The following is a 28,000-nucleotide window of genomic DNA, read 5'->3' on the forward strand; positions in this document are numbered from 1 at the left end:
AGAAGACTCAATGACTACTTAATTCTACCCTATGCAAAAAAAAAAAAATTTAAAAATCTCATTTCTTTATATTCTACAGGTCTCCTTTCACAGGTAGTGATATAATATGCAGTCCATAGTGATAAACAGTTCCAACAGCAACATGGCAATAAAATTTAACTTTCAAGTACTAAACAATACTTAGATTTATTTTCTGTTAAAATGTAATACTATCATCCTTTCATCTGATTAAAAAGTTATAAAAACCTACACACTAACCCTGGTAGGATGTATGGCACTGAGAGCCTACTTACATTTACTAGTAACTACAGGAGACAATCAGATATCAAAATAAAAAGTCTTATTTTCTTCAGTAAAAACAAACATGCTTCCAGCAACTGTTACCCACAGATTTTGCTTTCATTTTCACATGCTTTGATATAAATGCATCAGGTGTGAAAATAAGCATTTTAAATAAATGATAGTTCAAGTTAAAAATAATTTTCAATTAGTGGTCACAGAGAGAACAACACTGCAGGTTTTTTTGCCTCTGAGGACAGGAAAAACTTCCCACAACAATACATTTAACGAACCAGAACACTTGGAATTAAAGTTTTCAGGGCACTCAAAACACACCAATTTTCACATGCATTGTTTCAAATCCTCTTTAGTCTCTATCAGTTCAACCTCACTCAGAAGACTCTGGAGCTGTGCTTTTCAAAACTTTTCCTAACAGCCCTGAAAGGCTTCAGACGGAATTTGAACAATTTCGGGATCTTTTCTTTCTGATTGCTCTATGGCATTGCAAAACAGAAGTGACAATTTTTATAATAAAGCATATTCCCCCCCCCAACAATGTGTAGAATTTTTTAAAGTGAAAGTTAGAAAAATAATCTTCTTCATCCTGACATATTTTCAATCCTCTTAAAAGAATCTCAACAACTATATATAGTATGAAATTAACTCTCGCCTGTTAGCCTTGTTCCTACATAGAACTTTCTAACGTGTCTCACCAGTAATAAATTGCAAACAAGGCTATGACTCTAAGAGTAGACTGTGTTTCATGGGTATTTAAACAACAGCATTAAGTACTATAGGAATCTGTGGAATGTGGAGTGCAGATTTATGTGTCTTAACAATTTCTTTACTGGTTTGTAATAAGCCAGCAAACTAACACTATTTTTATATTAATTTGGCCTCAGAAGTAGAGAATACTGGAGCATGACAAGAACAACAAAAGTAAACTGGCATATATAACTGGCATATTTATAACTGTAGCAGTGAATTGCCTCCAATACTAAAATATTTATCGAAACTGGGGGGAAAAAAAGCTAAAAAGAATTACCCTCAACAGTCTGCTACCAGCTCTTTAACAGTGGGCAATGTAATGCCTTAAGGTACCTCAAACTGTCTTTCATTTTCTAGACTTAATGGCTGATTGCAGAAATCAATGTTGCCATTAGTAACAGAGTATTTGTTATGGCATGATTTCCTCTGTTGTTAGGCTTGCAGAATGATTACAGTATTAGTGAGGTGCTTTCTTTATAAAGGGCTGAAGATATAACTTTCAATTTACTATCCATTAGTAAGTGACTTTGGAAATATACACGAGGCCAGAAATCTTACCTGTTATTACTTGGAGATTTTATTTCAGCAGTCATAGGCTAGTAACTTTAAAAATTGTACCAGGAAGCTCAATATTTTATAGACATCTCCAATTAAATATTATCTGCTTTGCTATTTTATACACAGCAAGTTAACATGACAGACAATACAACTAAAATGTTTCAGTCCAACTTCTGTTTTTTCTTGTACTTTCAAAATGGGTATGAATTAAGCAGAAGGCTTCATACAAGTTAAAATCTGCACATAAGTTAGAAGATTGTCAAAAGGTTAGCAATTTGCATTTCTGAATCTCTTTTTAATCAGTCTGGTGGCCAGGTACAAGGACATAGCTAAGGAGCTGACATGGCTGTCAGAAGGAGGGCAATCAGAGAGTTGAGCCAACAAGCAGTTTATTAACCACTGCTCAAAAAAGGCATCTTTTACATGGAGGACAGGGCAAGATCTGTGAGAGAGACACCATGAACAGAAGAGGAGGAGAAAACCACCTCCTAAAACCTGGAGCAAGATGCCCTGGAAGCGACATAGTCATTGGTGGCTGCTCAAACCCTGCACAGTGGGAAGGTGTCAGCTGAAAGGCTGGGAAACCTGCCCTTGGAGGGGAAAAGGGTGAGCAGAGAATTAACCTCGAAGGCATTGCAGGAACCCAAACACAGATGTTCTGGCAAACAATAGCACATCCTTGTGGACTGTAGGAAACCACGTGATGAGAGAATGCATAAACTACTGCTGTGATTTCAAATACAGCTATGAAGCTTTCAGTGTAGAGAGGGAAGAAGAAGTTATCATACCTGAAGAGGAGGGTGAGGAAGGATGAGGGCTGTCCTCCTGAGCACTCCCTGTCTGCGAGAGACCCCCACCTACTCCACTTTCTTCAGTAATGTTAGAGGACCCTGGTGTTGTCGACCTGCTGACAGACTGAGACTCTTGATCACTTCCAGACCCACGCCGCTCATCGAGACTACCTTGAATTATTTCATCTTCTCCTTTCCTGTCTCTTTTGTGGACCCTGGAGTGAACGACCACTTGGTGGTATGTTCTAAAAACCCTTCCGCAGTCCGGGCATTCAGTTGGCTTTTCTTTTATGTTTCCATGACTTTGTAAGTTGTAATCGAGTCCCTGGTTCATACCATGTGACAAAAAATCTCTACTGCCTTCTAAAGGGTCTAGTTTGCTTGGCAAGTCTCTCTGATTGCCCATTTTAGTGCTGTGAACCAAATCAGCAGGCATTTTCTGCTTAGAGCCATCTGCTCCTACTAACACATACTCCCGCTTCTCCTTATCAAACATAACTCCAGCATTTGCCAAAGTGTCTTCGTGGCTGCGCTGTATCTGCTGCTCTTTAGACAAAAAGCCATGTTCCATGGCCATTCCCCTTGCCATGAGCTGCCAGGCCTGATAGCTGTTTACTGGATCCATCTCTGCTGCTTTGGCGGCAGCTTGTAACCTTTCTATACAGCTGGATTTCAGAGGAGGCACCAGATTGAGACAGCCTAATAAAGAATGTTTATCCCCCTCGGCAATACTGTGGCCAATGCCAGAAATGGGCGAAAGGAGCTTCCCCAAGACTTCTTTCTCTTTCATGGGCATATCTCCTTTGCTGTAGATTTGATTTTGTTCGCTCAACCTCGCCTTGTCAGGGGGAAGAAAACCACTCTGCAAACATGACAGATATCTTGAATACAAGTTTGCGTGAGCTTCCTGGGACATGCTGCTGATGGAGACAGGTACTTCAGGATCATTAGGAGATTTGTTCTTTACAGATAACTTATTCAGGTGAACTTTCATGTGGTTTTTAAGAAACCAAGGCTCTTTGAATCGCCTCCCGCAGATCTGACAGCAGTGTTCAAAGGAATCCTTGTGCTTTCTCATGTGGCCTTTTAGGAACCAGGCTTGGCTAAACACTTGGCCACACACCTCACAACGAAACTCATTGGTGGATTGCTCCCCATTCCCGTTGGAGCCCTGGCCCTGTGCTGACTCTGCAGTTATGTGAGCCTTCTCCACGTGGCTGATGAGCTCCTCCTCCTGAGAGGCGGCAAAGTCACACAGAGTGCACTTGTAAGGCTTGTGTAGGATCCTTATGTGCCTGTCCAGCTCTTCTCGCTTCTTAAACTTGCCTTTGCAAAACGTGCATCTGAACCCGGCTGTCTGAGCAACAACTTCTTCCTGGACACTGACTGGCTTTGGAGAGGGAACAGGGTTTGAAATATCAGGTGTGTTGTGATTAGGTGGCACAGACAAGTTACAGTTTGCGAGCGGCATCGGCTGGGTGTGCTGCTGTGCTTTCACATCGGGTCGTGGCTGCAAGAGGCTGCTCTTCATCTGCTTGTCCCGAAGAATTGCTCTCTCCTCCAGCTCATGTAAAAGTCTGTTTTCTTCTCGGACCCTTCCACGACCTTTGCCAAGGTTTCCAAGCTTGTGAGTACGCAGGTGTATCTTCAGGTTGCCTTTCTGAGCTGCTCTGTGGTCACAGTAGGGACACTTAAATGGTTTCTCTCCAGTGTGAGTTCGCATGTGCAGGGACAGGATGCTGTTAAATCGAAAGCGTTTCCCACAGAGGGGACAGGGGTACTTTCTGTTTTTCCTGGCGTCATCCTCGATGTCACTCATCTGAGACATAATCCCTAGGTTCTGTCCATTTAGGAACTGCTGCAGATCCACACGCCCATTCAAGCTGGTATCAACCTCTCTGTTGAGCTGGTTTGCCAGCAGGGCCATCTGGCTGCTGATGGGCTGGTTTGCTATGGACATGTGACTTTTGTCTTCTAGTGGCACTGATGCCTTCTCCTCAGGATTCTGCCTGTTCTGGAGCTCTGGGAAGGCATGGCTGAGCTGGGAAGTGATCTGGTGCAGCTTCTGACTCATTGAATATTGCCCATTGAGTATGGTGCTGTTGAGATGGGCGTCAGCTTCTGGCACAGCTGAAGAAACACCAAGGCACAAACTAGCTTCCTCCATCTCTGAAAATCAGAAGATATTTTAGATTCAGACTGTGAAAGAGTTACAAGCATTGAATCACTGGCATACAATTTGCATTTTATGCTTTACCTATTCATAATAATGCAAAGGAATTAGTGTAAAAACAATTAAAAGTGTAGTAAGTGCCAACTGTGCTACGTAGTTTTGATCATACATGTACTCGTTCTGTGTACCAAGAACTATTAATTACTATTTTAAAATATGTGACAAATTCAAAATCTATTACAGAAGGGGCAAAGGCATTTACCATCTCCCTTGTCCTTCTTGTGAAACTGCACCTGTCTGCATTTCTAAATCTATAGAAAAAGAAATCTTATGCATCTCTCCCATTTTCATTTAAAAAGCCAGCAAAAAACCCCCCAAAATAGAAATCCATTTGTAACTTTCAATTCCATTAACCATATTCAATATATTACACATTCTACAATGAGAAAGATAGTTTTATGATTTGACAAAAAACTGATGGTATGATATTTACTGGTGTACAATAAAACAAGATAATGTTTTGGGAAAAAATAAAGGACAAGCTTTAGAACAATAAAAGGGATTTTGCTTTAGTCAACAAAAAGTGCAGTAATATCTCATTAAGCTGATTAGTATGCTGCTTAGAAACAGTACTAGGTGCTGTAACACATGATTATAATCATAAAAATCCTTCAGTGTTTGCAAGTAAGCATTAACGAGGTATATTAAATTTTAAGGAGACTGCGACTAGCAGCTTTGTAAACCTCTGAGATTAAGATTTAACCCTTCTGTTACAAAACATTGTTATTTTGTCATTTTGAAACTGAGCCCATCAAAAGGCACATAAATTATCTTCTGCCAAGTCTTTTAATTCATCACTGAGAGCCTTCAGATTTCTGTTCCCAGGAAAACTTGCCAGATTACAGAAGGAATATCTCTGTCCTTCAATGGGTGATACATGTGATTTAAGACACTTTGATTTGTTTTAAAGAGCTCTCTCATGGAACTAGATAAAACCAATTAAAATCTGGGAAAGGTGTTGTGGAAAGCCTCAACAAGTTTAAGAATTCTAATAACTTTCCTAATACACAGTAATGACTACAAATTGTAGCTACACTATGTATATTGCAGGAAATTAAAATTCAAAGCTGTTTGTTAAACACAAGTGCTCTGTTCTGGTCTGCATAATTGTCCACAATAATCCATCCTTGCCACTTCTCTACTCTATACAGATATAATGTATCTATAAAATTCTGTTTAAAATATAAAGTTTCCCATAACTAATTCATAAACTATATGATGCTATAAGGTTATATTAGACTACAATTAAGATTTTTGTTGTTCAGTGGCGTGATTTGACACTTTATTCACTCTCAAAACTACTGAATTCTATAGGTTCTTAAAAAATTAATTTGGTCAACCCACTCTTTGGCTTTAGCCAAAAGCATTTTTTCACTGTGTCTTTTACAAATGCTCCAGGCACACCCTGGGTGGACTCCACTCCTCACACAGCTTCACAGTGGCCACTTGATAGACAATTCAAGGTCCAGATCTGGCACACACTTAAAATGCATGTAATTGTGCTCATGGGAGCAGCCCAGTAGACTTCAAAGGGTGACTCTTGAAAGCAAAGTTCCACACATAATTAAGTATTTGCAGGACCAGGGCCTAAAAAACAAAGTATGGGAGGTCTTCGGAGGGAGATTTCTTTGCTCCTGACAGGATGACTGAGGTTGTGACACAATGTAGATCTTGTATGTAGTACAGGAAAGAGTTATATTCATGTATATTGAAAAAGAACAAGAGCCACCTAATTTTGCCCATATACATGGCAGATCATTTTCAAAATTTAACAGTCCTCTGATTCGGGTCACATGTTGGGGACCCATTATTTGCCCGTTGTCAATGTTGTTATTTATAAAAATATTCAAGTAATCAAGTCTATTAAAGAAGTCCACTTAAATTTAGCTTGCACTGTCTGATTTCCAAAGATAGAGAGTAGGAGAACATAATCAAGCCAGGTGTTTCTGTGCAGCAGACCATAATCATTCAAAATGTGGGTATACACAAACCACTTTTTTTTTTTTAATTTTTGAAAGTTTGCTTAACTTTTGGAACAAACCAAATTCATGTTCAAAAGGATTAATTAAACAACTGAATACTTGTGGTCCTTAGGTCTGCCATTGCCTGAAGTTAACTGAGATTTTTAGCACATATCTGCATATGTACTTCTTAAAAAACAACCAATACTCTCCCAAAAAAAAAAACCACAATAGAAACCTCAAAGCCTGAATCTACTTTTTGTCTGGATTCCACATACCCAGGAGTGTTATTTCTCCCCACCATGCTTAAACAAGGCATGCTGGCAAACAAGAACATGACAATTCCAGAAATGCATAGCATGTGCTGACACACACAAACACTGAAGAATGTTTAGAAAGGTCTTTGTGAATTGTTATTATTCTATAACAGCTTCAAAAATGCAGTCTAAATTTCATTTCTTTTTAGTTGATCTCAATAGGACCGGGTGCTTTTACATGCTCAAAAAGGTTTGGGTAGTTAATTTTAGCATTTTATGCTCTATCGAAGTTTGGAAATGCTGACAGATCCCAGTGGAATTTATTAATTCTGATGTTTAACCCTAAGCATCAGTTCAAATGTATGGTTATTTGGATTGGGGAGGGAAGTTGTGGTTGAGATTTTAGTTATTCTGTGCTTTTTCAAATATATCTTTAATAAAGTAACAACAGCAGTTGTAGATGGAACACGGTAAGTTTCCCAATTTTTCCTTTTTGCTATTTTCTGTCTTCCAAAATCATACAAAAATATTTAATGTAGAATATTGAGAGAACAAATAAGAAAAATAGTTTAGAGGAATACCAAATCCATAATTTCTCATTTAAAGACTAATAATTTTGGATCAAGTTGGGGTGCCTAACCCCCCCCCGCCACATGGATCTTTTGGCATGGCAAATGTTATACATTTTTTATTAAATATGCAGAAAGGTCAGCAAAGCCTCTGCTTAGTGAGCAACAAGCAGCTCTGAATGCCGCCTACTCTGATCAGCCGTGCAGTTTCTGGGATCCAGCTACCACAATCTCGAGATGTATTCTTCACTTAAACAGTATTTCCCCCCTTATCTGCCCTGCTTCTTGCAGGCCTGCTCCTTCCTCTGGATCTGAATTGTCTCCTCTTTTCCTCGCTCCAGCCTGGTTTCATTGCAAGGTATAACCACAGCACTGAAAACACTGCCCTGTGAATTTTCTCCTCCTGCCAGCCCAGTTACAGCTTTTCTTAACACAGGGACCTTGCTTCAGCTTTCACAGAAATCACTCTTGGTATCCCTTAGCCCTTTCACAGCAAAACCTTCCAAAATCTCATCTTGTATCCACATACAAGACAGAAAAAAAACACATCCTCATCCATCATTGCACTATGAATTAGATAACTCAATCTAATTTTCCTAATTTCTCAAAAAAAAAAAAAAAAAAAAAAGATCATGCTCTCCCTCTTTATCCATCATCCCAGTCTAGATCTATGGCCAGACAGGGTTACACCGGGTGGAGAAAGGGGCTCTCATTCCCCAGTGAGGCTCCTGCAGTTCACAGTACCCACCTTGGTGTTGAGGTATACAAAAATAAAAAATCTGTAAAAGTCAATTTAATCTATAATTGCTACTTTGATGTTCCTTGATAGGAAGGACATCTAGCTTTCAATTTTTAAATATATAGTCTATCACATTAGTCTCATGATCCTGATCTCTTGTATAAGGAAAGGCACAGAATGTTTTGCCATCTCTCGTGCTGGGAACAGAAGCACAATGTTCTCTGTAGTTAACAAATGTTTACAAAATGAACTTCAAATCAAATTTGAGATTGTTAAGGAATTCAAAATATATTTGTTGAAGTTTATTTAGTAAATTTCTGACCTTTAATTATCTCAAATGTTAGGTAAAGACAGTGTCCCTCAAGAAGTGGCACCGCACCCGAGCATGTTGGGATCAGGAATTATGGGCTGCCCTTTATAATCTAAAGAAACCCTCAGCTCTTGCCCCGGTGAGTTGCTGTGGCCAAAAAGCCCCAAACCGACCCCACTTGAGACACAGGCTACAGCCCAGCTGGGTTCACACTGCACTGGGCAGGGCAGGAGCACCCTTGGGAGGAAGCACACCAACCACCCAAGTCCATCTGCCATCTACTGTGCCCAGCGTGCAGCATCCCATTCCTCTGAGGAGGAGCTCAGCTTATGAAACTCACTATGGGATACAGATATAAAATAGTCTCTCTCATCTCCTGCATAAAGGTACAGTGAGACATTTAAGTCCCTTTGATGATACTAATAGTTATTTTGATTTCACTCACATTTTTGCCCTCAAGACTATTTCCTGTGATATCAATAGTGAAAGTTCTGGCTTTAGCCATTTCAAATGAACACACAGATTTTATTTAACTATTTGAAATGGATTATTGGAATTTAAAACCAATTATGACACCAGAAATGCTTGTCATCACAACTACATTAATGTAATACAAGAAGCTGAGCTTCCTCTTGCTGGAAACAGAGAAAAAATATGGCAAGCAGAATGAGAGAATTTAAAGATAAATCTATGGCTATGCACACGTGTAAACATATGCAGGCACACGCATATCTGTATACAGACACATATGTGCAGACATACACCTGTTATCTTTGTAAACAGATGGACCAAATTCAGCTCTTATTTACACCTGTTCATTCCTGCTGGACACACACACACACTGAAGCTCTCCCCTCTTCAGTGCTGTAGAGAAAACAGTCATTTTAAAACCACTGTTGTGCTGTTATTATAGCCTAGATTAGGTTAGTTAAAAGATTTACAGTTCAGTAAGCAAAGTAATGCTTTACAAGCTCACGTGTTTAAACGACAAGCTCGCTCTGGCCCTGATCCTCTGAGCAGTTAGAGCTACACACACTGTTACTTGTGCTTTCAGAATATAGACCTGGTATTTATCTTTCCAGCTAGAAAAATTCACATATATCTACATTATCTTGTGGTCCACTGGCAAATTCTAAATACTCCAATATAGACTGCTTCAGTTCTTAGCAACTCGTAAACAGGTATTGCTGAGATCAGAATATATATTGAATTTTTATTAAATATTGTTCTTATTGTTGCAGCAGAAACAGTTGAACTAAGGCTGTTATAAGCATAATACACTCCTGTTAAGAAATACAGAACACCAGACTACTGAACCCTTTCAGGGTCATTAAACAGCTGTAAACATTATTACAAAAATAAACCAGAGATTTCATGCTTACATTTTAGCCCAGAGCTTGGTGTGCTGAGCAAGTACATTTTTTTCATCTCTTACAATCAACGCTGGTGACATTTGGGCATCCAAACAAATTACATCACAAATATTACTGAGGTGGGTAGGATACTGAGCAGTTTATTTGCCAGATGATTAATATATAAACAGTAGGGCAGGATAAATGACCTACTCTTCTTTGACTGATTTGTAGGCAATACTAAAAGACATAGATGTAAATAGTTAGATTTTAACAAAAACATGTGTGCATGGAAGGGGAGGGGAGAGATCAGCTGTATTTAATGCCACCAGGACAGCATTATCCAGTCTGAAAAAATGAAATAAACATTCGGCCAGATTCTGTTCTCATTTTACTTATGTAAAATTGCATCAGCTTCATAGGAGTTTTTGTTAAGTAGGTGTCCTGTTCCTTATATAATTATAATTATATAATATAATTATATCAGGAAAATATATGGTTTCTGGAGTATAAGAGGATGTTTTAAAAAAAAAGAAAGTTGGCCTACAGGAAATGTGCCCTATTTGTTTTTATTTAAACATTATTAAAGCCAGCTTGGTAATTCGTTATCACTATTAGTGACATTAGCACATTTAGGTTCTGTAGGCGCTACAAAGCATGTGTAATTGCAGTACCTGAGAGCTGGTTTGAAGCAGGAGCAGAGCACAGCCTGCCCAGAGCTCTGGGGGAAGCAGGGCTGCCCCATCCCACAGCCCCAGGAGGCTCCAGGGCTGCAGCCCCACACCAACAGCCATCCTCCAGCAGCCGGGACCACGCAGGGGGCAGCCGGGAAGGCATTTGACAAAACTGTAGCTGCTTTGTAGTGCTGATATTTAAACAAGCTGCTTATTGATTCCAAAACAAAGTACTCCTTTAGTAACAACAGAGCCAAGTCATTCCACAACAGTTTTTATGTCTTAAAGAAGGGTTAGCCGAGGGATTTTGAAGTTTCAAAAGTCATTAGCAGACAGAAAATGGTTTGCTGAGACTGTACTGCCTTTGCTCTGGGCTGGAAGAGAGCTGCTTACTAAAATACCTGTTACATCTGCAGGGTACTTTCTAGTTAGCACAGCCTTTGGGACTGATAACTGATCAGTGGAAGATAAATCACCAGAAGTCTCTTTGGTTGGTAGCACCCATGGAGTGGAGGACTGTGAACCGTTTGTGATCACAATCTAGGAAGATGAGCACAGAGGAGAGGAGAGGTCATTTATAAATCTCACTTACAGATTAGAATAGAAAGATTAGAAGAATGCAGACAAGCTGTTTGATTTATTGCTACTTTGCATGTGACTTAGCAAAATCTGTTTTCCTTCTTATTTATTCTATTTCACTTGCATATACTTAAGAAGTCAGATACAAAGAAGAGAAAGATAAATAATTGGTACTGAAAGTTCAGTAGATTAAAAAATAAAACAATAAAGAAAAAATATTTTTTTCCAGGCACTGGTTGCATCTGGGATCATTATTTCTTAGCTTATAAACATTGATTCTCATTTTTCTTTTTTTTTCCTAGTGATCTTTTGATGGCAAAAGTAAAGAAAAGAGTGATACCAAAATTCATGTTGGAGCCTTATTTGTGGAATGCTTCATTAAACTAAAGCTTCTGTTACTTTAGAAACAGCATTTTTTAAAGTAAATTTGTTATTTTCATGTAATTTGGAATGTATACAACTGATTAAACCCTCTCCAATTTGATCAATTTCCTGTAGCTCCTATCTGATCATTCACTTTAATTAATCTAACTGGCATCTACATCAGATTGAAGAAACCTTAAAATTAAGCTTTTAATGAACCACTTTACCATCACAGAGTACAAATAAAATAATAAAATGCCTGGAAGACTTTGCAAAGCATATTTATTATTTCATTTTTTTTTGTCATTTTTACAGCATGGAAAGGGCTCTGAATCTGCTATTCTCATCTGAGGACACTGTGCTGGAAGTCTGCAACACTCTAACCCATTATATAATATTAAAAGATACATAATGTTGACCCTATTAATCCTGCATTCCTCACACAGGAAAGTTCCAAATAAAAGGCCAAGCATTTCAGCGGGGTAAGGACAGCTTAGGCCTGAAGGATCAGGCCCCCTGAACCAATTACAAAGAGATCAATAAAGAGTTAAGACCACAGAACTCAAAGCACAGTTTGAAATAATTTAAATCCAAAACTGTAATGATGGGTTGATGATTTTTTTTTTCATTTCACAAAGGCTTAGACTTAGATTTTGTGCACAGCTAAATATAATGTCAAATGCACATATGTCCTGAAGATCAAAGTATGATTGACTGTGAAATATTCATATGTGATAGCCCAGCGAGATTTTGTTCACAAGGGCACCTGTCAGAAGCATAAGCTTGGATACAAATCATCAAATAAGTATGTGAAATCATTACTAAAATCCAGGCATGCAATCAGATAGTCAGTTGTCTGAAACTGCTGGACTGTAGCCAGCACAGTGGCTCAACAGACTAATGCTTTGGTCTTTGCAGATCCTCAGGGCCCTGGTTCAGTTCCTCCTGCTACTGGTCAGGTCAACTGTCTGTACCTAGTGTTGACTTTCCTGGCACTTAATGCTAGGAGCAAAGCTAAAAAACCCCGAGTCCATAAGTTGCCTTTGACCTGAGCCACAGAAACATCTGCTGGTTGAGTCACGAACTGCTTGTTGGCCAAGTTTAACAGGATCCGAGCCTGTTGCGGATCAGCTCTCCCAGCAGTAGGTGTCACTGCAATAAATAGATGGATTTCAAGGGACAAAGACACACATTGCCAGGGAAAATGCACAAACAGAACGTCCCTGAATAAAGAGAGTTTCCAAAAGAAGTATGTGGTCCAGTTAGACTTTTCCTTTAACTTTATGCTAAATGTTGGGGGTCTGGTTGAGGGAGGAATTAAATTGCACAAGTGGGATTGCCAACAACAACAGCACAGTAATTCCATCCTTTAGTCTTGTGTCACAGAGATCCTTTAATTCACATTAATCACCTCCCTGCAATCCCATGTCTATTAGGTAAAGACTGTTACAGTTAAACCTTTTTAAAAAAAAGCTCTCTAGCAAATTAAGTCATTTTCTCTAGTGGAACAAAAGACCTAGTTATATGGAAAGACACTGCACACTCAACTGTAGTTGTAGGACTGAAAGACCACAAGGTTAACCTATTTTTTTTGTCAAATTAGAGAGCCCATACCCAACCCTATCTGCATACAGAACAAGGAGAGAGAGAATACTTCAACAGCTTGAGGGGTGGGGGGAAGATGTCTCAAGTATAGATTTAATTAATAGAATGCATATTTTGAAGAAGCAGTAACCAATTTATATTTGAAACAGAAATATTTGGTATGCCAAGTAATATCACTGAGATGTCAGCCAAGTCTACACCATATTTGGTATCATTATCACAAAATGGTTTGTAGGATAATTAAGGATGCTCCAAATTGCATGCTATTGAGTTAGACTGTAGACAAAACAATGCATCACTAAGCATACGGGCTACCTGTGATGACATCAAGACAGAAACTACGTGCCTAAGAAAATGTTTTAAGAAAAAAGAAAGATTAATACATTAAACCTTGAGGAACCTGTTGCACATGAAAGAGAAACTATGTGACAATACATACGCCTAAAGTATATATATAATTCAACTGCATTTATTTACTTTCAATAATTCTAAATAGGGAACAAAGGAGAGGAAGAAATATAGAGAGAATGAAAAGATAAATTGCTGCAATCTTCAAGGTCAGTATATTTAAGAAAAAAACAGCATTTAAAAAAGTCACCCCCAAGAAAAGCATAAAGAACCACACTACAGATATGGGAAGAGCTCCTCCTTTCCCCCCAGCAGCTGCTGAAACTTCCCCAGCAGTTACTCCCACCAGCTCGTGCCCCAGTATTCCCTAAAGGCCTCCAGCTCATGGAACCCCAAATCACACTGTGATCAATTCAGAGAGGAGAGGGGCACCTTTGCTAAATGTTTCTCTGCTGGGTACAGAAATATCCTACATCTTAATACAATGGAAATGGAAACAGGTAGAAATTCAGAAGTAACTTGCTCAATTTCAGTGCTTCCATAGAGTGTAAAAGGACCAAGGTTGTCAGAATTTCAGCACTGTAGAAATAAGTATCCCTAACTGATCATTTCCACATCTCATTTAGGAAAAAGCTTGCCATGTATCTTGACTTAAATAGATGGCTCATCCTCTGTAAAGAAGCCAGGGACAGCATCCAGAGCTCTTGACTCCCATTGCTTAGTCCAGTATGCCAGATAGCTTTCCTTTATCAAACATAATTGACTGCTCAATAGACAGGGTTTTTTAACTCATGGCAAACCTGTCAGCATGAAACTTTTTTTTTTTGTTTAAAATACTAAAGAATTTTTTTTGGTTTTTTAATAACAGAGATTCTTGGCTGTTAACACCTTCTATCTCCAAATTCTATCCTCTTTCTTCCCTCAATGCAACTGATTTATTTTTCTTCTCCCTATAACACATAGACTTGGTGACAAAAAATACCACATATAATTTAGATGGTTGTAGTGATTCTTAGATACAAGTGGCTTCAATGAGTTATTACTCATCATATTAGTTTAATACTAATTTCCAGGGGGAAAAATAAAAAGGATAAAGCTGAGAAAGCCTTAGTTTGAGTGGAATGAGATGGACTAAAAGATACAGTTGAAATAGGCAGGGACACTAGAAGCAGGTTAATGATGGAAAAATAGAGCAAACATTTCATAGAACACCCCTTGTGTTTGGGGTCTCCCAAAAAGCAGAAAGAGAAAACTCGTTAAAGAACTAAGTGGAAAAGATAGATGAGGAAACACCACATAGACTAAGGCATAAAAAAATGTACTTAATTATCACCAAGTAAAATGAAGCAGAAGAAAATACAAATCCCCTTTATTCCACTGATGTTCTGTTCTGCCCACATTCTTACTGATATATCACTGCTTCTGTCATTTAACTTTATTAATTGATCACTGTCATGAACACAAGAGTAGAGCTGGGAACTCTAAGGCCAACTTGTACCTCCTAAGCTGCTTTCCCACTGATACAAGAGGCTCAGGCTTACTAGGGTGTGGTTAGCAGTCACTGTGCTGCTCAGACACCCATCCTGGGGTCAGGAAATCTCCAGGAAACAAGCCCTTTATCATATGTCCCTTTAGAGGAGCAAAAAGAAATACATCACACTGCTCCTTCAGAGGGAGAAAGACAACCCCAAGCAGGAGCATCTATACCAAAAATTACTGACTCAGGGTATTTCCCTGTATTTTCCCAGCTGATTTAAAATCCTCTCTACCTGTTGCAGTGGATTATTCTGCCTCTTCCTCTGAATGACGGTACCAAACAGTTGTAACAGTTTTTCAGTCAAGCCAAGAGAAAAACAATGATGTCACACCAGTGACCACAAGAAATGTCCCATCTTTGCAGTGCTCTTGGCTGCAGTGAGGTGCAGCCCCTGAAGGGAACAGAGAATCTCCTCCCTTGGCCCTGAAGGATTAGGTACAGGAAAGGGAAGATAAATCTTCCCTTTAGCAGAGATGTGAGCACTGACAATGGTGAAAGAGGACACATGTTTAAGTGCAATGGCCTTCAGGATCCAACAAGTTGGGCACCAACTGCTGCTTGGGCACCCCTGTTTTATCTGGGCACAGTAGTTTGATCATTAACAGGGCACTGAAAACCTGGCAGACACATGTCAGATAGATGAATGGGGGGAGAAAGAATACTGCAAAAATACAATAACATTTCAAAGCTACCTGCAGGATAAAAATCCTTTAAATAATTTTGATGTTAATTGCAACATTCCAGGCCCTTGGCTGAAAAGACAGCCTCTCATGGTGATAGGTGAGTGGTAACAAAGCTGACAAAGAAAGTCTGATAAATGCAATCACAGGATGACAGACCCTGGCAAGTTCAATTACGGTTACAAAGTCAGGTGGGAAATGGACTCTGCTGACTGTAATATATCCTTACCAGCCAGCTCTGGCCACGTACAGCTCTGACCAGGCTCCTTTGAGTGACTGACAGGATCCCAGGAGCCTTCAGTCCCACAGCAAGCTGAGAGCAGCTACAGTTGTTATCAGAAGGACCAGGGACTAACAGGGAGTGCTTTACTGCAAGATTTCAATGCAAATAGACACCACAAACTCTCAGTGAAACTATTTCAAGCCTCTTGAAAAGCCTGTGCAAATGAGCATTTTGTGTTCACTTTCTCCAGCTCATGTAAAGCTTCACTAAATGTTAATTTACACTGCTGCAAACCAGTGTGAATCCAGGTAACTCCAGCAAAACACAAAGCCAGACCAAAGGAGGGGGAAAGGCTTGGTGGCTCAGGTTCAAGGACCTGGCCACGGGAGGCAGTGAGTGGGCTCCCACTACGTGCAACAGGACCATCAGAGAGATTCTCTTCCTACAGGACCGAATCCCAAATCTCCAGAGCTGAGAGCATTCAGGAGTTCCCGCACAAAATTCCTGCTTGGGTAACAGTACTGCTCCCGTTGTCCAAGCAGAAACTCATTTTTCTGAATTCCAGCCCCTTGCACCTACACTTATGAATATGGAGATCATTATACCTCTTTCTAATTAAAAGAGGTATCATTTTCATCTCCTTAGTTTTATACTTCAGAATAGACTAACTATTCTTATTTGATGTGAGAAAGAAAGAAGATGTATAGAGCAAATTGTGGCTTCTCATACTTCAGTGCAAAATTATCTAAGAATTTAAGTCAAGTTTAATCAAAGTATCTGCCTTCCTTGCAGATTTTTTTTCTTTTTTCTTTTTTCTTTTTTTTAAGTAACAAAAAGAGAAGTCTTTTCCCAATTTTTTGTTGTTGAATTTTATTTTCTGACTGACTACTTTAGGAAAAAAACAAACTCACAGTGTTATTAAACAACTTCTTTGTTCTCTTTCTGGGTTTTCCAAAAATATTGTAAAATGACAATGGTATAAAAATTATACTGTAAAAAGTGTAAGCACTGTGAATGAGCAGAGTTATTCATTTATATCCCTAGCTTATGAAATGCCTGTATCATGTATCCTTTATCCAACAGCAGACTCTTTTAGCTTCAATCACCAGAGCTAACAATATGTTATTGATATGATTTCAGGAAGCTGTCAGCAGGCAGCTTTGCTTTCAGCTCCTCAGCTCTGGTGAGCGCACACAGAATGTACCTGTGCCTCTCCCACAGGAGAGCTGGCAGCGAGGTGCACATTCCTGTCAGCTGTCACAGCAGAATAAAGAGAAACCTAAACAGGTCTCCCTCACTACCTGCAGCCCCACAGTCCTTACACAGCGAGAAGGTGCTGCTGGTTCACTGGGAACGCTCAGCAGCAGCACCACAAAGCCCGGTGTCCCAGCGCTAAGGGGTGGATCCGCGTCCCTGCAAAGAGCTGGGGCAAGGAGCAGCAGGGCAGGCGACCCAGGGCACTCCTATGGGCTTTCACCCTTCTTGCCCCTGCCCACTTCCTCCCTCAGCTGGCCTTTCTTAAGTTTCCACCTTCCTCCTGTGCCCTCCAATTCTGCCCAGCACAAAATCAGTAGGAAGATGAGTGAGCAGGGGTAACCAGGTGCCCGCCTCTCCAGGCAGCAGAGGGGTGAAACGCTGCCTGAAGATTTGTGCACCCCAAGCCAGGTCTCCAGGAGCTGTCAGAGCCTGACTCCTGTAGATGGAGTGTAAATGTGGGTGCAGATCAGAACCCCTGGTGTCCTGGTGCACCTGCTCCTTTGGGCTCCCTTCAGAAAAGGGGTGCAATCAAAATGAGAGGTGAGGCTCTTCTGTAAAGACGCAAACTTCTTGATTTTTAACCACTTCTGCGTGAAGGAAAAATAAAATTAGCACACAATTAAGTCCAGTATTTTACAGATTATATTTATGTGCTACTTTATTTTCAGAATCTGAAGAATAATCACATATGTCAGAAGCCATGACAGGTAAGCTAAAAGTGCAGCTCTTTCCACTTTAGGAAACCAGAGGGTTTTAAAACTAGATTTCATATTGGCATACAAGCTTTAATAACAAAAGAGTATTTTGTATTATTAGATGTTGGTCATTTTTTGTCTGACAAAGAGCAATATCAGGCTGCTGCAGAAGTTAGTACAGTTTTTGGTGAGGTTTTTTTTCCTCCAAATGATCAGAGAAAGTACTGTACTTTCAGGATGTGCCTCACTTGCTCTTAAAAGGGTAAAACAAAATATTCTCCTAGCTATTCTAAACCTGCCATATAAGTATTATGCTGTTACAGATTTCAAAAGGTTAGCTTCAATGAACCTGACATCAGTATAACCCAAAATAACCCATTCAAGAGAAAAGTAAGAAATAATTGCTGTTTTCTCTTTTTTTTTCCTCAGCTATATTGCTATAATGATTTTGCATAACAGATTGAACAAAGTGCTGTTGTGACAGGTGGTAGAATTCAGCTAGTAAGCACAGAGACAGGGTTCAATTTAGTTTGTGAATCCTTTAATTGTTGTGCAGCTAATTAAAGAAGGTTCTTTACACTCGCAAGTGTTTACCGTTGCTAGTATGCATACATGAAAAATTAAATTGTGCCTTCAAGGGCTGAGAACTATAGAAAAATCATAGCTGATTCTGCAACATGCTTACCAGCTCAAAATAGCTGCTTTTCACAATTGGAATTTGTAAAACTTTTTGCTAAGCAAATATAGAGCTAATTAGAAGTGTTCGTTGGACCAATTAACATTTAAATAAATAAGCCATATTGCACATTTCACAGTCTTTATTTAATGATGCTTCTTAACTCTTTGGAAATATTCCTTTAAGTACAAATAAGTTGTCATAAAAATGAAAGACAAAAATAACACCATAACAGTATATTCTATGCTTTTTTCTTTTTGCCTTGAAGTCTTCTCTAAAACTCTATACCTGTAACTGAGGGGGGGAGGGGGTACACAAATCTGGTTCCTTCTTTCATCTTGTCAAGTTACCTTTCCACCTTTTTGAATGCAAACAGAAAAACATATTTGATTACTATTTAAAGTGTGATGATAGCTCTGTTTGTTTTGCCCCATGGAACAGAATCTGTTTTAGACAAAAATTCTTACTTTTATCTCATAAAATGGCCATTCCATCCCCAAAGAAGGGTGTTCTCAGAAGAGAGTGCTCTTAGAGCAACAAAAACAGCAGTTTGAAAGTTGCATATGCAAACAACAATGCGACAGAAAAAACCTGTTTTCCAGGCCTGCTGTTTGCATTCCCATAGCAAAACCAGCTCTGTTGTTATACCTAACCCCAGGGCTTCAATTGCCTGTCTCTTTGGGGTCAAGTGATATTTTGCTTTCAAAACAACTGTCTTTTAATTTAACAGTCCCTTTCAATCAATAGGACTCCTTCAGTCTGCGCTGAATATACATTTTCTCTCTCTCTCTTTCAACCTCCAAACCCCTACCTAACCCAAAGGTTACATTAAAAACAGGGGGAAGGCTTCTTTCTACTTTTTTCCAAGATGCATTGCACTACCTCGCAATCACACTAAGAGCTAATGTGGAAGGACTCATTGTTGACCTTGGCTTCCAGTACAGAAAACCAAATTAACAAGGACCAATTAACATTCAAATAAATAAGGAAGATTAACAAAGAATACTCTGCATACCAAGAGGGTAAAATAAACTAGAGGAAGGAGTACAGTATCTCCCTCAATCAGGATGAGTGGAATTCTCCAGGAAGGACACCAGCCCATCAGAGCATGGATGCACAGGCTGCTCTTTCCAAGGCCTGATGAGCTCCAGAGGGGATGTGGCTGTGTGTGAAACAGGCAAAGCTCTAACTTTGGAAAACTCTTGGGAAAATGTGCCAAGACCCCACAGTCCTGCATGATGCCCTTGTGAAAGGAAAGGTGCTTCCCACCTATCTGATCCCTGCTCTGCTCCTTTCTCCTGGGACTGTTGGTGTTTGGGATGGCCTCTTCTGATGCTGGGCCAAGAGGAGCATATGGCTTTCAGCTCACAGCTGATCAGCAGCAGGCCAAGGTAGACACTTCTTGCATGGATTGTCAGTGTATGAGGTTTCTGATTAAATTTTTAGTCAGAAAGGTGTGCTTGGTTTTGGTTTTTTAGATCCAGTAAATTCTGGTTCAAGTCAAAGAGAAGAAGTGGCCAAAGAACATCCAACGGCCCAAGAGGAAGGTATTTGGGAAGCCCATAGAGACTGAAAATTTTGTGGTTTAAAATGTACATTCCATTACACTCCACCTGAAGGCTCCAACCTAAATTTTTGTGCTAATTAGGTAGTTGTTCTGAGTACTGAGTTGTAAAATACAAGTATGAACTTCTCAAAGTTTCACAGTTCAGAGCAAGCCTGTCTCTATACAACTTTAATTTATTATACTTCTTTAACCTTTCTTTGGGGGCAGTAGGGTGCACACAGGTAGCTGAAGCTCTAACTTGGAGCTACTTGTAGGGACTCCCTGTGCCATGAAGGATCAGAAATGGATCAGAAAATGCTACACCAGGAAGGAGGAAAAGTGGTTGAACCCTCTACCTTCATCATCCTCTGCCTCTTGCTCTTCCTGTGGGTAAATCTACAAAAATTAATTTAAGCTGGCAAAATTTCTCCACCATTCTTGGATATCAGTACCCCAACAGAACAATTAAATTCCCCAATAACTAATCATCTACAAAGCCTGTCTCCTAAAAGGAACCTCCTCCTACGCAAAGGTTATGAATAATTCTCAGAAGGTTACAACATGATCTATCATTTTAAGTATTTGGATCTGGACTACTGGTTCAGGCCTCTAACTGACAGCCACCTTTATGAATAGTTAAGAGTTCACAGAGATGATTATCATGTACTATTTAAATATGTATAAAGGACAAAGATAATAACAATACTTTGCACTTTAATAGAAGCTTCTGTCTGAAATTCTCAAAGGAGAGCTGAAGTCCTCACGAATGCACACTCACAGCCCCTCTGACCTGCACAGTTGGTCATTGCTATTATTCTCTGGAATCTGGTAGGCTGTTATTGTTAGATTTCTCAAAAATGATAATGTCTGCCTTAATTTATAAAGCAGTTGAAGCTTTACTAAATGAGTAACTCAAAGTGAATCACCATTGTGGGGATGTTGATCAGTGCCTTGTGCCGAGGCATAAAACAGCATGGAACACCACAGGATGCTCTGCAGATCCTTGGCCCCCATTCTGGTCAAGGAGGAGAATCCTCCTTGTTCCCAGGCTGAAATGCCACTGACTGATCAGCACACACTATCCAACTGGGAGAAAAGCATCTCCTGCTACTCTTCAGGAAAAAGCCTTCCTGTAGCCTCAAAAATAATTTTAGATTTTTTTTCCCCAGTACTAAATAAAAAAGAGCAAAAGTGAGCTCTGCTTGAAAGCCAAACTTTCTCACAGGAAGAACACTTTTCTGCAGTTTGTTACAGATACAGGAGGCTTTATATTAAAAAAAATATTTTAGGTATTCAATTTCTAAATGCCCTGTGTTGCTGAAGTCAGCCTCTCCTGTCTTCTGATCAAGAGCAAGCAATTTTCTCTACTATCCCATAAAATACAGACGATTTAATCATGCTCAATTTTATCTTTCATAGAAAATATGAAAAGAGCTACTAAATAGAAACAGAAGTGTGAGAAATAGAAACCTGAAATATCAGTACCAATCCAATGCAACTATAAATTCTGAAATACTGCCAAAAAGTTGGTTGTGTTTGAAAACTGGACCTGGACAATATGAACTTATGTAAATGGCATTTGTAGAGCAGTGGAACCAAAGGTCCTCCTGACCTTAAGGGCATATTTACAGAAGAGTCAACTGATCCAGAATAATTCCACCAAAGTATTAAGAAAACATGTCTTACTTCCAACATTACTAATATGTTTATTATACAACTTTGTTTCCTAAACAACAAGTACATTTCTTAATCAAGTATGAAAAATGCAAAGGAAAAAAAAAGTCACATATGTCCCAAACTACCCAAGTTTTTCTGCTTCTTTTTGAGGTACCAACTTTCCTTCAACATTTTTTAAAAATTCTCACAAGTGTCAAAGAAGAAGAAATTACTTTCAGACTTCTTGCAGAACTTTCAACAAATAGAACAGTTACAGAGAGAGAGATCTATTTCAATATGATTGTTTTGAAATACCTGAACTAAGTGGGAATGAAGTGGTATCATGAAATCCCTCTGCAACAGGCAACTTCTCTTGAAATAAAATGCATTGAGGAATAGAGCCAGATGAGCTTTTTCTACTGAACACTTTGTCCTGCAAGACTGTCTATGTTCACTCCCCCTTTTCTTCTCTAAAAACTATCTCAACATAATTTCCTAACCAGCACTGTAGTCACTCTCAACCTTTTGTGGTTTTTTTACTTATTTGTTTGGGTTTTTTAAATTTGTTTTGGAGTGGTTTTGTTTGTTTGTATTTAATTTTACATCAATTTGTTAAATCAAACTGATAAAGTTACTGAAATAACACCCCAAGCCTCTGGCTGCAGTACTGCTATCACAATGGAACTCTGATCTCATTCTGGCTCCTATAGCTAGTAACAAGCAGCAAGAGGCTGAGCCCCCTCAGCTCAAAAATAACCACTCAAGTCAAGTTAAATTCAGCATAGCTTTCATGGATTCAGAAGATCAGAAAATTGGTTTACCACAACTTATGACAGAGTAACATGTTAGCATAAGTTAACTGATTCACAGCAATTTTTAGTGTACATGCTCTTGGCAAAAGTGATGTAAACTTAGTACAGCTTTCAGTGTAAGCCAAATTCCCCTGGTTTCATTAGGGCTAAACTAGCACACTGCTCCTCATGTGCTGGGAGTCAGGAACCACCACAGAGACAGCTACAGCAGCTGGCAGTGGTAACCTGGCTGTGGGATCAGTGCTTACTGCTACATCCTGGGGTCTTTTGCCAGAGTTAAGAAAATCAGATATTTCAAACTGCAATTTGTTTCATTAAAACATCTGTGTTAAATTTTTCATGGGAAGTTACCAGACTTTTCTGGAGGGACTATTTGCGGTGGAAGTTCCACCAAACATGGAACAGGCAGGCAAAAGTACATAATAAAAATCACAAAACATCAAAGTCCATAATATGCAGAGATACCAAGACTTAAAAAAGTGGGAAGTACAAATTTTAAAAATATACTTGATGGACCCGATACAAAACCAACTTGGTAAGAGTCTTTGCAATAAACCTCATGAGTTTTGGTCCAAACTCACACTGAATCAGTGACAAAGTTTTATATCCATATATGGATCTCAGAGTGGAACGTCAATCCACAGAGATCTGAAGCTTATTGTTGCAAATGATGACCACATATACAGGAAAATATTTAATTTACCCATATCCTGCAGTCGTTAACACAGAACACAAAAATCAAGATGGGCATCTATAGTTAAACCTTTTTCTCCTGACAAGCTACTTTCAATTAAAAAAAACAATTAGAATTAAAACCAAACTACATTGGCCTGTAACATATTACTTACAAAACATTTTAAAGAAAAAAAATCACCCACGTGTAATTTTACTATAAGCCACACACCATTTAACTACAGCAGTACACTGCTCTAGAGTTTCTCTAACAGATTGTTGAGGGCTTCACCCTTCTTTTCCCTGCTCAAAAATATCACTGTAGTACTACTGAGTAGCAATGGAGCATGAAGTTAGAATACAGGGAGAACAGAGAGTCCTACCTTGAACATTTTTGACTGGCTATATCAGGTTTCATGGATGAAAATAAACATAAAAATTCAAATGGAAAATATATCCCCAGGAGCTTCCAGCTCTTGATGCATTTCACTGACAGTGGAATGCTCTTCCACCAGTGGCACTGCCACCATCAATCCAAAGCACTTTGGGACACATCAGCAATAGAATAGAGTTGATGAGAGGATGCAGTGATACAGAGAAAAGACAGTAACTAAACAACAATGCACTGGAATTATTCCTAATGGTAATTTTTTTTCTTCTTTTTTTTTTTTCAGAGATTAACATCAGTATTGAAAACTTTTTCCTCTATCTTGGATTTGCTGTGTGCAGCAAGGAAATATTGGGTTCAGACTGATGTGTCTGTGTTGTTGGTAAGGGAGCAGGTACAGTGTCTGTGCACACAGGAGGGGTCACATTCACAGAATCTTTTTCTCTGCACAGACAGTGCACCGGGCAAAGCATGAATGGACACATACAGGTGAAACTCTGCTCTGGGTTATTTTAATTGGCAAAAATGTTTACAAACAAAATTTCTGCACTTTCCTGTTTTTTTAATTATTAATTTCATGAAGCAACTACAATAATCCCTACCAAAAATAAGTACTGGCTTTTCCTCAAAAAGTTCCTGTAACAATTCCTATTTGTCATCTCCTTTCAACATCATCAGGCCTTCTACCTATATGATCTTCCATGGCAATCAGTTGACTGCTGCTATATATCCTGGATAATATTTTCCCTTCTGAGTACCATATATCTTTGGGATACCTAAGGGGCTCATTCATAGATCAAGAAGTATCAGTTCATTGGGAAGATCTCCTGTACAGCAGGGAATACAGTTTAATGAACATTTAAACTTAAAATTGTTTGGAATAACCAAACAGAATGCACACAATGGCCACGCTAATTTTGCTGCTCTATCCTCATTGTATATTCTATTTCCACTCCAAAACTTTGCTTGAAATTTATGAACTTGCCTAAATATATGCACAAGCTGAAATACTTTTTTAAATTAACACTGGCAAACCTCAGCACTGCTTGTGGGAGACATCACTAACCAGAAAGTTTGCAGAGTTTATTTTTCTATCATATCTCATCTTTCAAATTTCTATAAGGCAGAGCATCGATGGTCATTGGTATGTTATAAAGCATTAATTGTAACAAGTTTCAGTAGCTGAAGAGGGAATCAAAGTGAAATTTCAATCAAGAAACAGACAAGTTTGTTCAATAACCTTGAAATCTCAAGCAGATGCAAAGTCACTCTGCAGGTACAGAACAACAGATGAGGAAAATGCAACTTGTAAAAAATAGTGCTAGTATTGTCTGGAGCCATTTCTCTGCCAGACTACAATATGGTCTGGCACATTATATGACCTGCACTTTCTGTTTTTATTATAGTCTTTTTTTAAGACACAATCTGTCTCACCCATTTGTAGCTGTTCCAGTATCTCATCTATCTGAATCAGACACCCACCTTTAAAGAGAACGAAATCCTCTCAAGATCCCAATGCCTTTTCCATAGAGATAGCCTAACTTTTAGTCAGTGCTCCCTTACCTCGAGCAGGAAAAATAGTGTTCTACAATCTATAGATTGTTCTACAATCTATACCACATATCTTACCAAAGGGCAGCTGGCATCTCCATGGCTTCACCATGAGCACTGCTTTCAAAATCATATTTTACCAGAATCAAGATTAAATTATTACTTAAAAGGTTCATTTTGTAAAGGCATCAATTAATGGCCTGCCCATGGAAGAGAGTTGGAAAATATTGTGCATTTTGTGCATTATTTTGTTGGCAAGTACATTGATCTAGTAATTAATGTTGACATGTTTTTACAATGCATTAAGCAATATAGACAACATATATTCTGCCCAGCTTTTTTTATTTGGGGGTCAGGGAGGTGGAATATAGGGTCTCCCATGGCTGAGCACTATTACTGCAGTAGGGCCTTCCATTGCCTAGTAAAGTCCTAGTCTGTCTGTAAAAGATACATTTTACAGTTCTGGATTTTGAAGGCATTTTTGAGAATCTAGCATTCTCACAGACTGCCAGAGCTGTCAAGATTCAAATTCAGTAACATTCTTAGTGAACCATTCCTTTAAGGACCCCCATTGAAAGAGTCATTCCCTTCCTTATGGATTTCAGGTAGAAAAACAACTCACTGCTGTGCTCAGACAGACATCAGTCCCCTTTCTCTTCCTCCCTTGTCCCCATACCTAACCCAATAGCAATCCAAGCACCTCTTTATCATTCTCAACAAGTTTAAGCACCTTAATTCTGAGGTTCTAGATATGTAGAAAATTAGTGCCCTTCATGACTCAAAGCTATGGAAATTTTTTTAGATGTTTATTGACCTGTTTATTACTATCTGTTTATTGAACTGTTTTCATGAATCTGTCTAATCCCTTTCTGAGCCTGCTGATGCTGTCTGCCTCCATTAATTCCCTTGGCAGCAAGTTCCAGAAGTTCACTACTCACTGTGTCAGGAATTATTTCCTTTTATCTGTTTTAAACCAATCTCCTGTTACCTGTAATGGGTGTTCTAGCTATGGGTTTGTGAGATTTGGTGAAAAAAAGGAGGGAGGGTTCTGGAAAGGGCTTTGATAGAATTTTGTCCTTGTAGCTATAAACTTTTTCTAAGAGAAAAAATAAAAGTATCCAAACAGGGCCACAACACAACTCGGAATGTAAGAGCCTGACACAACAGCATGAGATTCACTGAGCACTGTCACTAATGCAGATTTACTAACCCAGGCTACAGAATTCTATGACCTAGTCCTTGATGAAAAGACAATCCACTTTATAGTTTCAAAGTTTGTAACCAACCCTTGTATAAAGAACTCAGGAATGAGACTATTTGAGGATTGATAGCTTTGCCACAACTGAAAAGATTCATCTGTCATGACTGAGATTCATTCAGTTACAGAAAAAAAATCCCAAACGTTCTTACAATTCTGACTGAGAGGAAGAAACAGTGGAAAATGTCAGAATGAAGCATTCACTACAGGTTTTTCTCAGAAATATCCATCCAAATTTTGGGTTGAAGTCTACATAGACCTTCCATCCAAAGCCAATTTAACTGAGAGCCCAAGGAAAATACATCCCCATCTGGCACAGACTGTTGTTCCAAGCTGCGACCAGATGATTCCCTCCACCCTCACCCTCCAAAACCAGAATGACTATTAAAAAATAACCATTCTCTTAGGTTAAAGAAAAAAATAAAAAAAATCTCCCGACCATGGTTGAAGCCAAATGGCCCTTCAGGCTACTACTGAAGAATCAATTACATTAGCTGTAAGCCTAAGAGAGTCCTGGGGACAATCAGTCAGAGCCATAATAGCTGTGAGGGAATTGTTAAGCAAATTGAGGGATTCTTTAGGTAATTGGGATTGGACAACCAGGTCATACTTAATTTGAAGCATCCATTCCATACAAGTGCTTCAGAGGTATAGTAGGAACTAAAGACAGTAAAGTCTAATTGTGCTGCTACTAACCCAGTGCTTTTAAAGGGACACCCCACCCCACCCACCCCTGTACCCCCATTCTTGCACAGAATGTTTAAGAGAATTGTGCTCACTCTCAGCAGAGGAGAATTCAGACAGCTCCTGCAGGGTCAAATCGGGAGCTGAGAGCTCCACAGCCTTCTGGGACAACCTGCAGTGCTTTTTCACAGCTTGAAACAGGGACAGGAAATGCTCAGATACCAAAAGTGAGAAAGAAAGACAGAAAGACAAGAAATAGGGAAGGGAAGGGAAGGAAAAGGAAAATAAGGAAAGGAAAGGAAAGGAAAGGAAAGGAAAGGAAAGGAAAGGAAAGGAAAGGAAAGGAAAGGAAAGGAAAGGAAAGGAAAGGAAAGGAAAGGAAAGGAAAGGAAAGGAAAGGAAAGGAAAGGAAAGGAAAGGAAAGGAAAGGAAAGGAAGGAAAGGAAAGGAAAGGAAAGGAAAGGAAAGGAAAAAGGAAAAGGGAAGGGGAAGTTCCGGGAAGGGGAAGTTCCGGGAAGGGAAGGGAAGGGAAAGGGAAGGGAAGGGAAGGGAAGGGAAGGGAAGGGAAGGGAAGGGAAGGGAAGGGAAGGGAAGGGAAGGGAAGGGAAGGGAAGGGAGGAAGGGAAGGGAAGGGAAGGGAAGGGAAGGGAAGGGAAGGGAGAAGGAAAAGGGAAAGGAAAAGGGAAAGGGAAGGGAAAAGGAAAAGGAAAAGGAAAAGGAAAAGGAAAAGGAAAAGGAAAAGGAAAAGGAAAATGAAAAGGGAAAGGGAAAGGGAAAGGGAAAGGGAAAGGGAAAGGGAAAGGGAAAGGGGAAAGGAAAATGGAAAGGAAAAGAGGGAAGGGAAGGGGAAGGGAAGGGAAGGGAAGGGAAGGGAAGGGAAGGGAAGGGAAGGGAAGGGAAAGGGAAAGGGAAAAGGGAAAGGGAAAGGGAAAGGAAAGGGAAAGGGAAAGGGAAAGGGAAAGGGAAAGGAAAGGGAAAG

At 39.4% G+C, this 28,000-nt stretch overlaps 1 protein-coding gene and 1 long non-coding RNA gene across 19 annotated transcripts in view; both read right to left on the minus strand.

Annotated features, from left to right (window-relative positions):
• LOC137481099 (uncharacterized) overlaps nt 1-28,000 on the minus strand; it is a 340,016-nt gene that overhangs the window by 226,901 nt on the left and 85,115 nt on the right. The gene's annotated exons all lie outside the window — the stretch shown is intronic.
• ZNF536 (zinc finger protein 536) overlaps nt 1-28,000 on the minus strand; it is a 346,433-nt gene that overhangs the window by 182,657 nt on the left and 135,776 nt on the right. For 14 of the 18 annotated variants that reach the window (XM_068202565.1, XM_068202560.1, XM_068202562.1 and 11 more), the window contains one exon: nt 2,394-4,565. In XM_068202565.1, the coding sequence (XP_068058666.1) occupies nt 2,394-4,563 (2,170 nt within the window). In that variant the 5' untranslated portion in view covers nt 4,564-4,565. Of the gene's footprint in view, nt 1-2,393; nt 4,566-9,229; nt 9,330-10,892; nt 11,032-28,000 lie in introns of all 18 variants that reach the window. The other 4 variants (XM_068202567.1, XM_068202575.1, XM_068202574.1 and 1 more) reach the window with 2 other exon arrangements.

This window comes from Anomalospiza imberbis, chromosome 12, assembly GCF_031753505.1.
Source record: "Anomalospiza imberbis isolate Cuckoo-Finch-1a 21T00152 chromosome 12, ASM3175350v1, whole genome shotgun sequence".
Taxonomy (NCBI): domain Eukaryota; kingdom Metazoa; phylum Chordata; class Aves; order Passeriformes; family Viduidae; genus Anomalospiza; species Anomalospiza imberbis.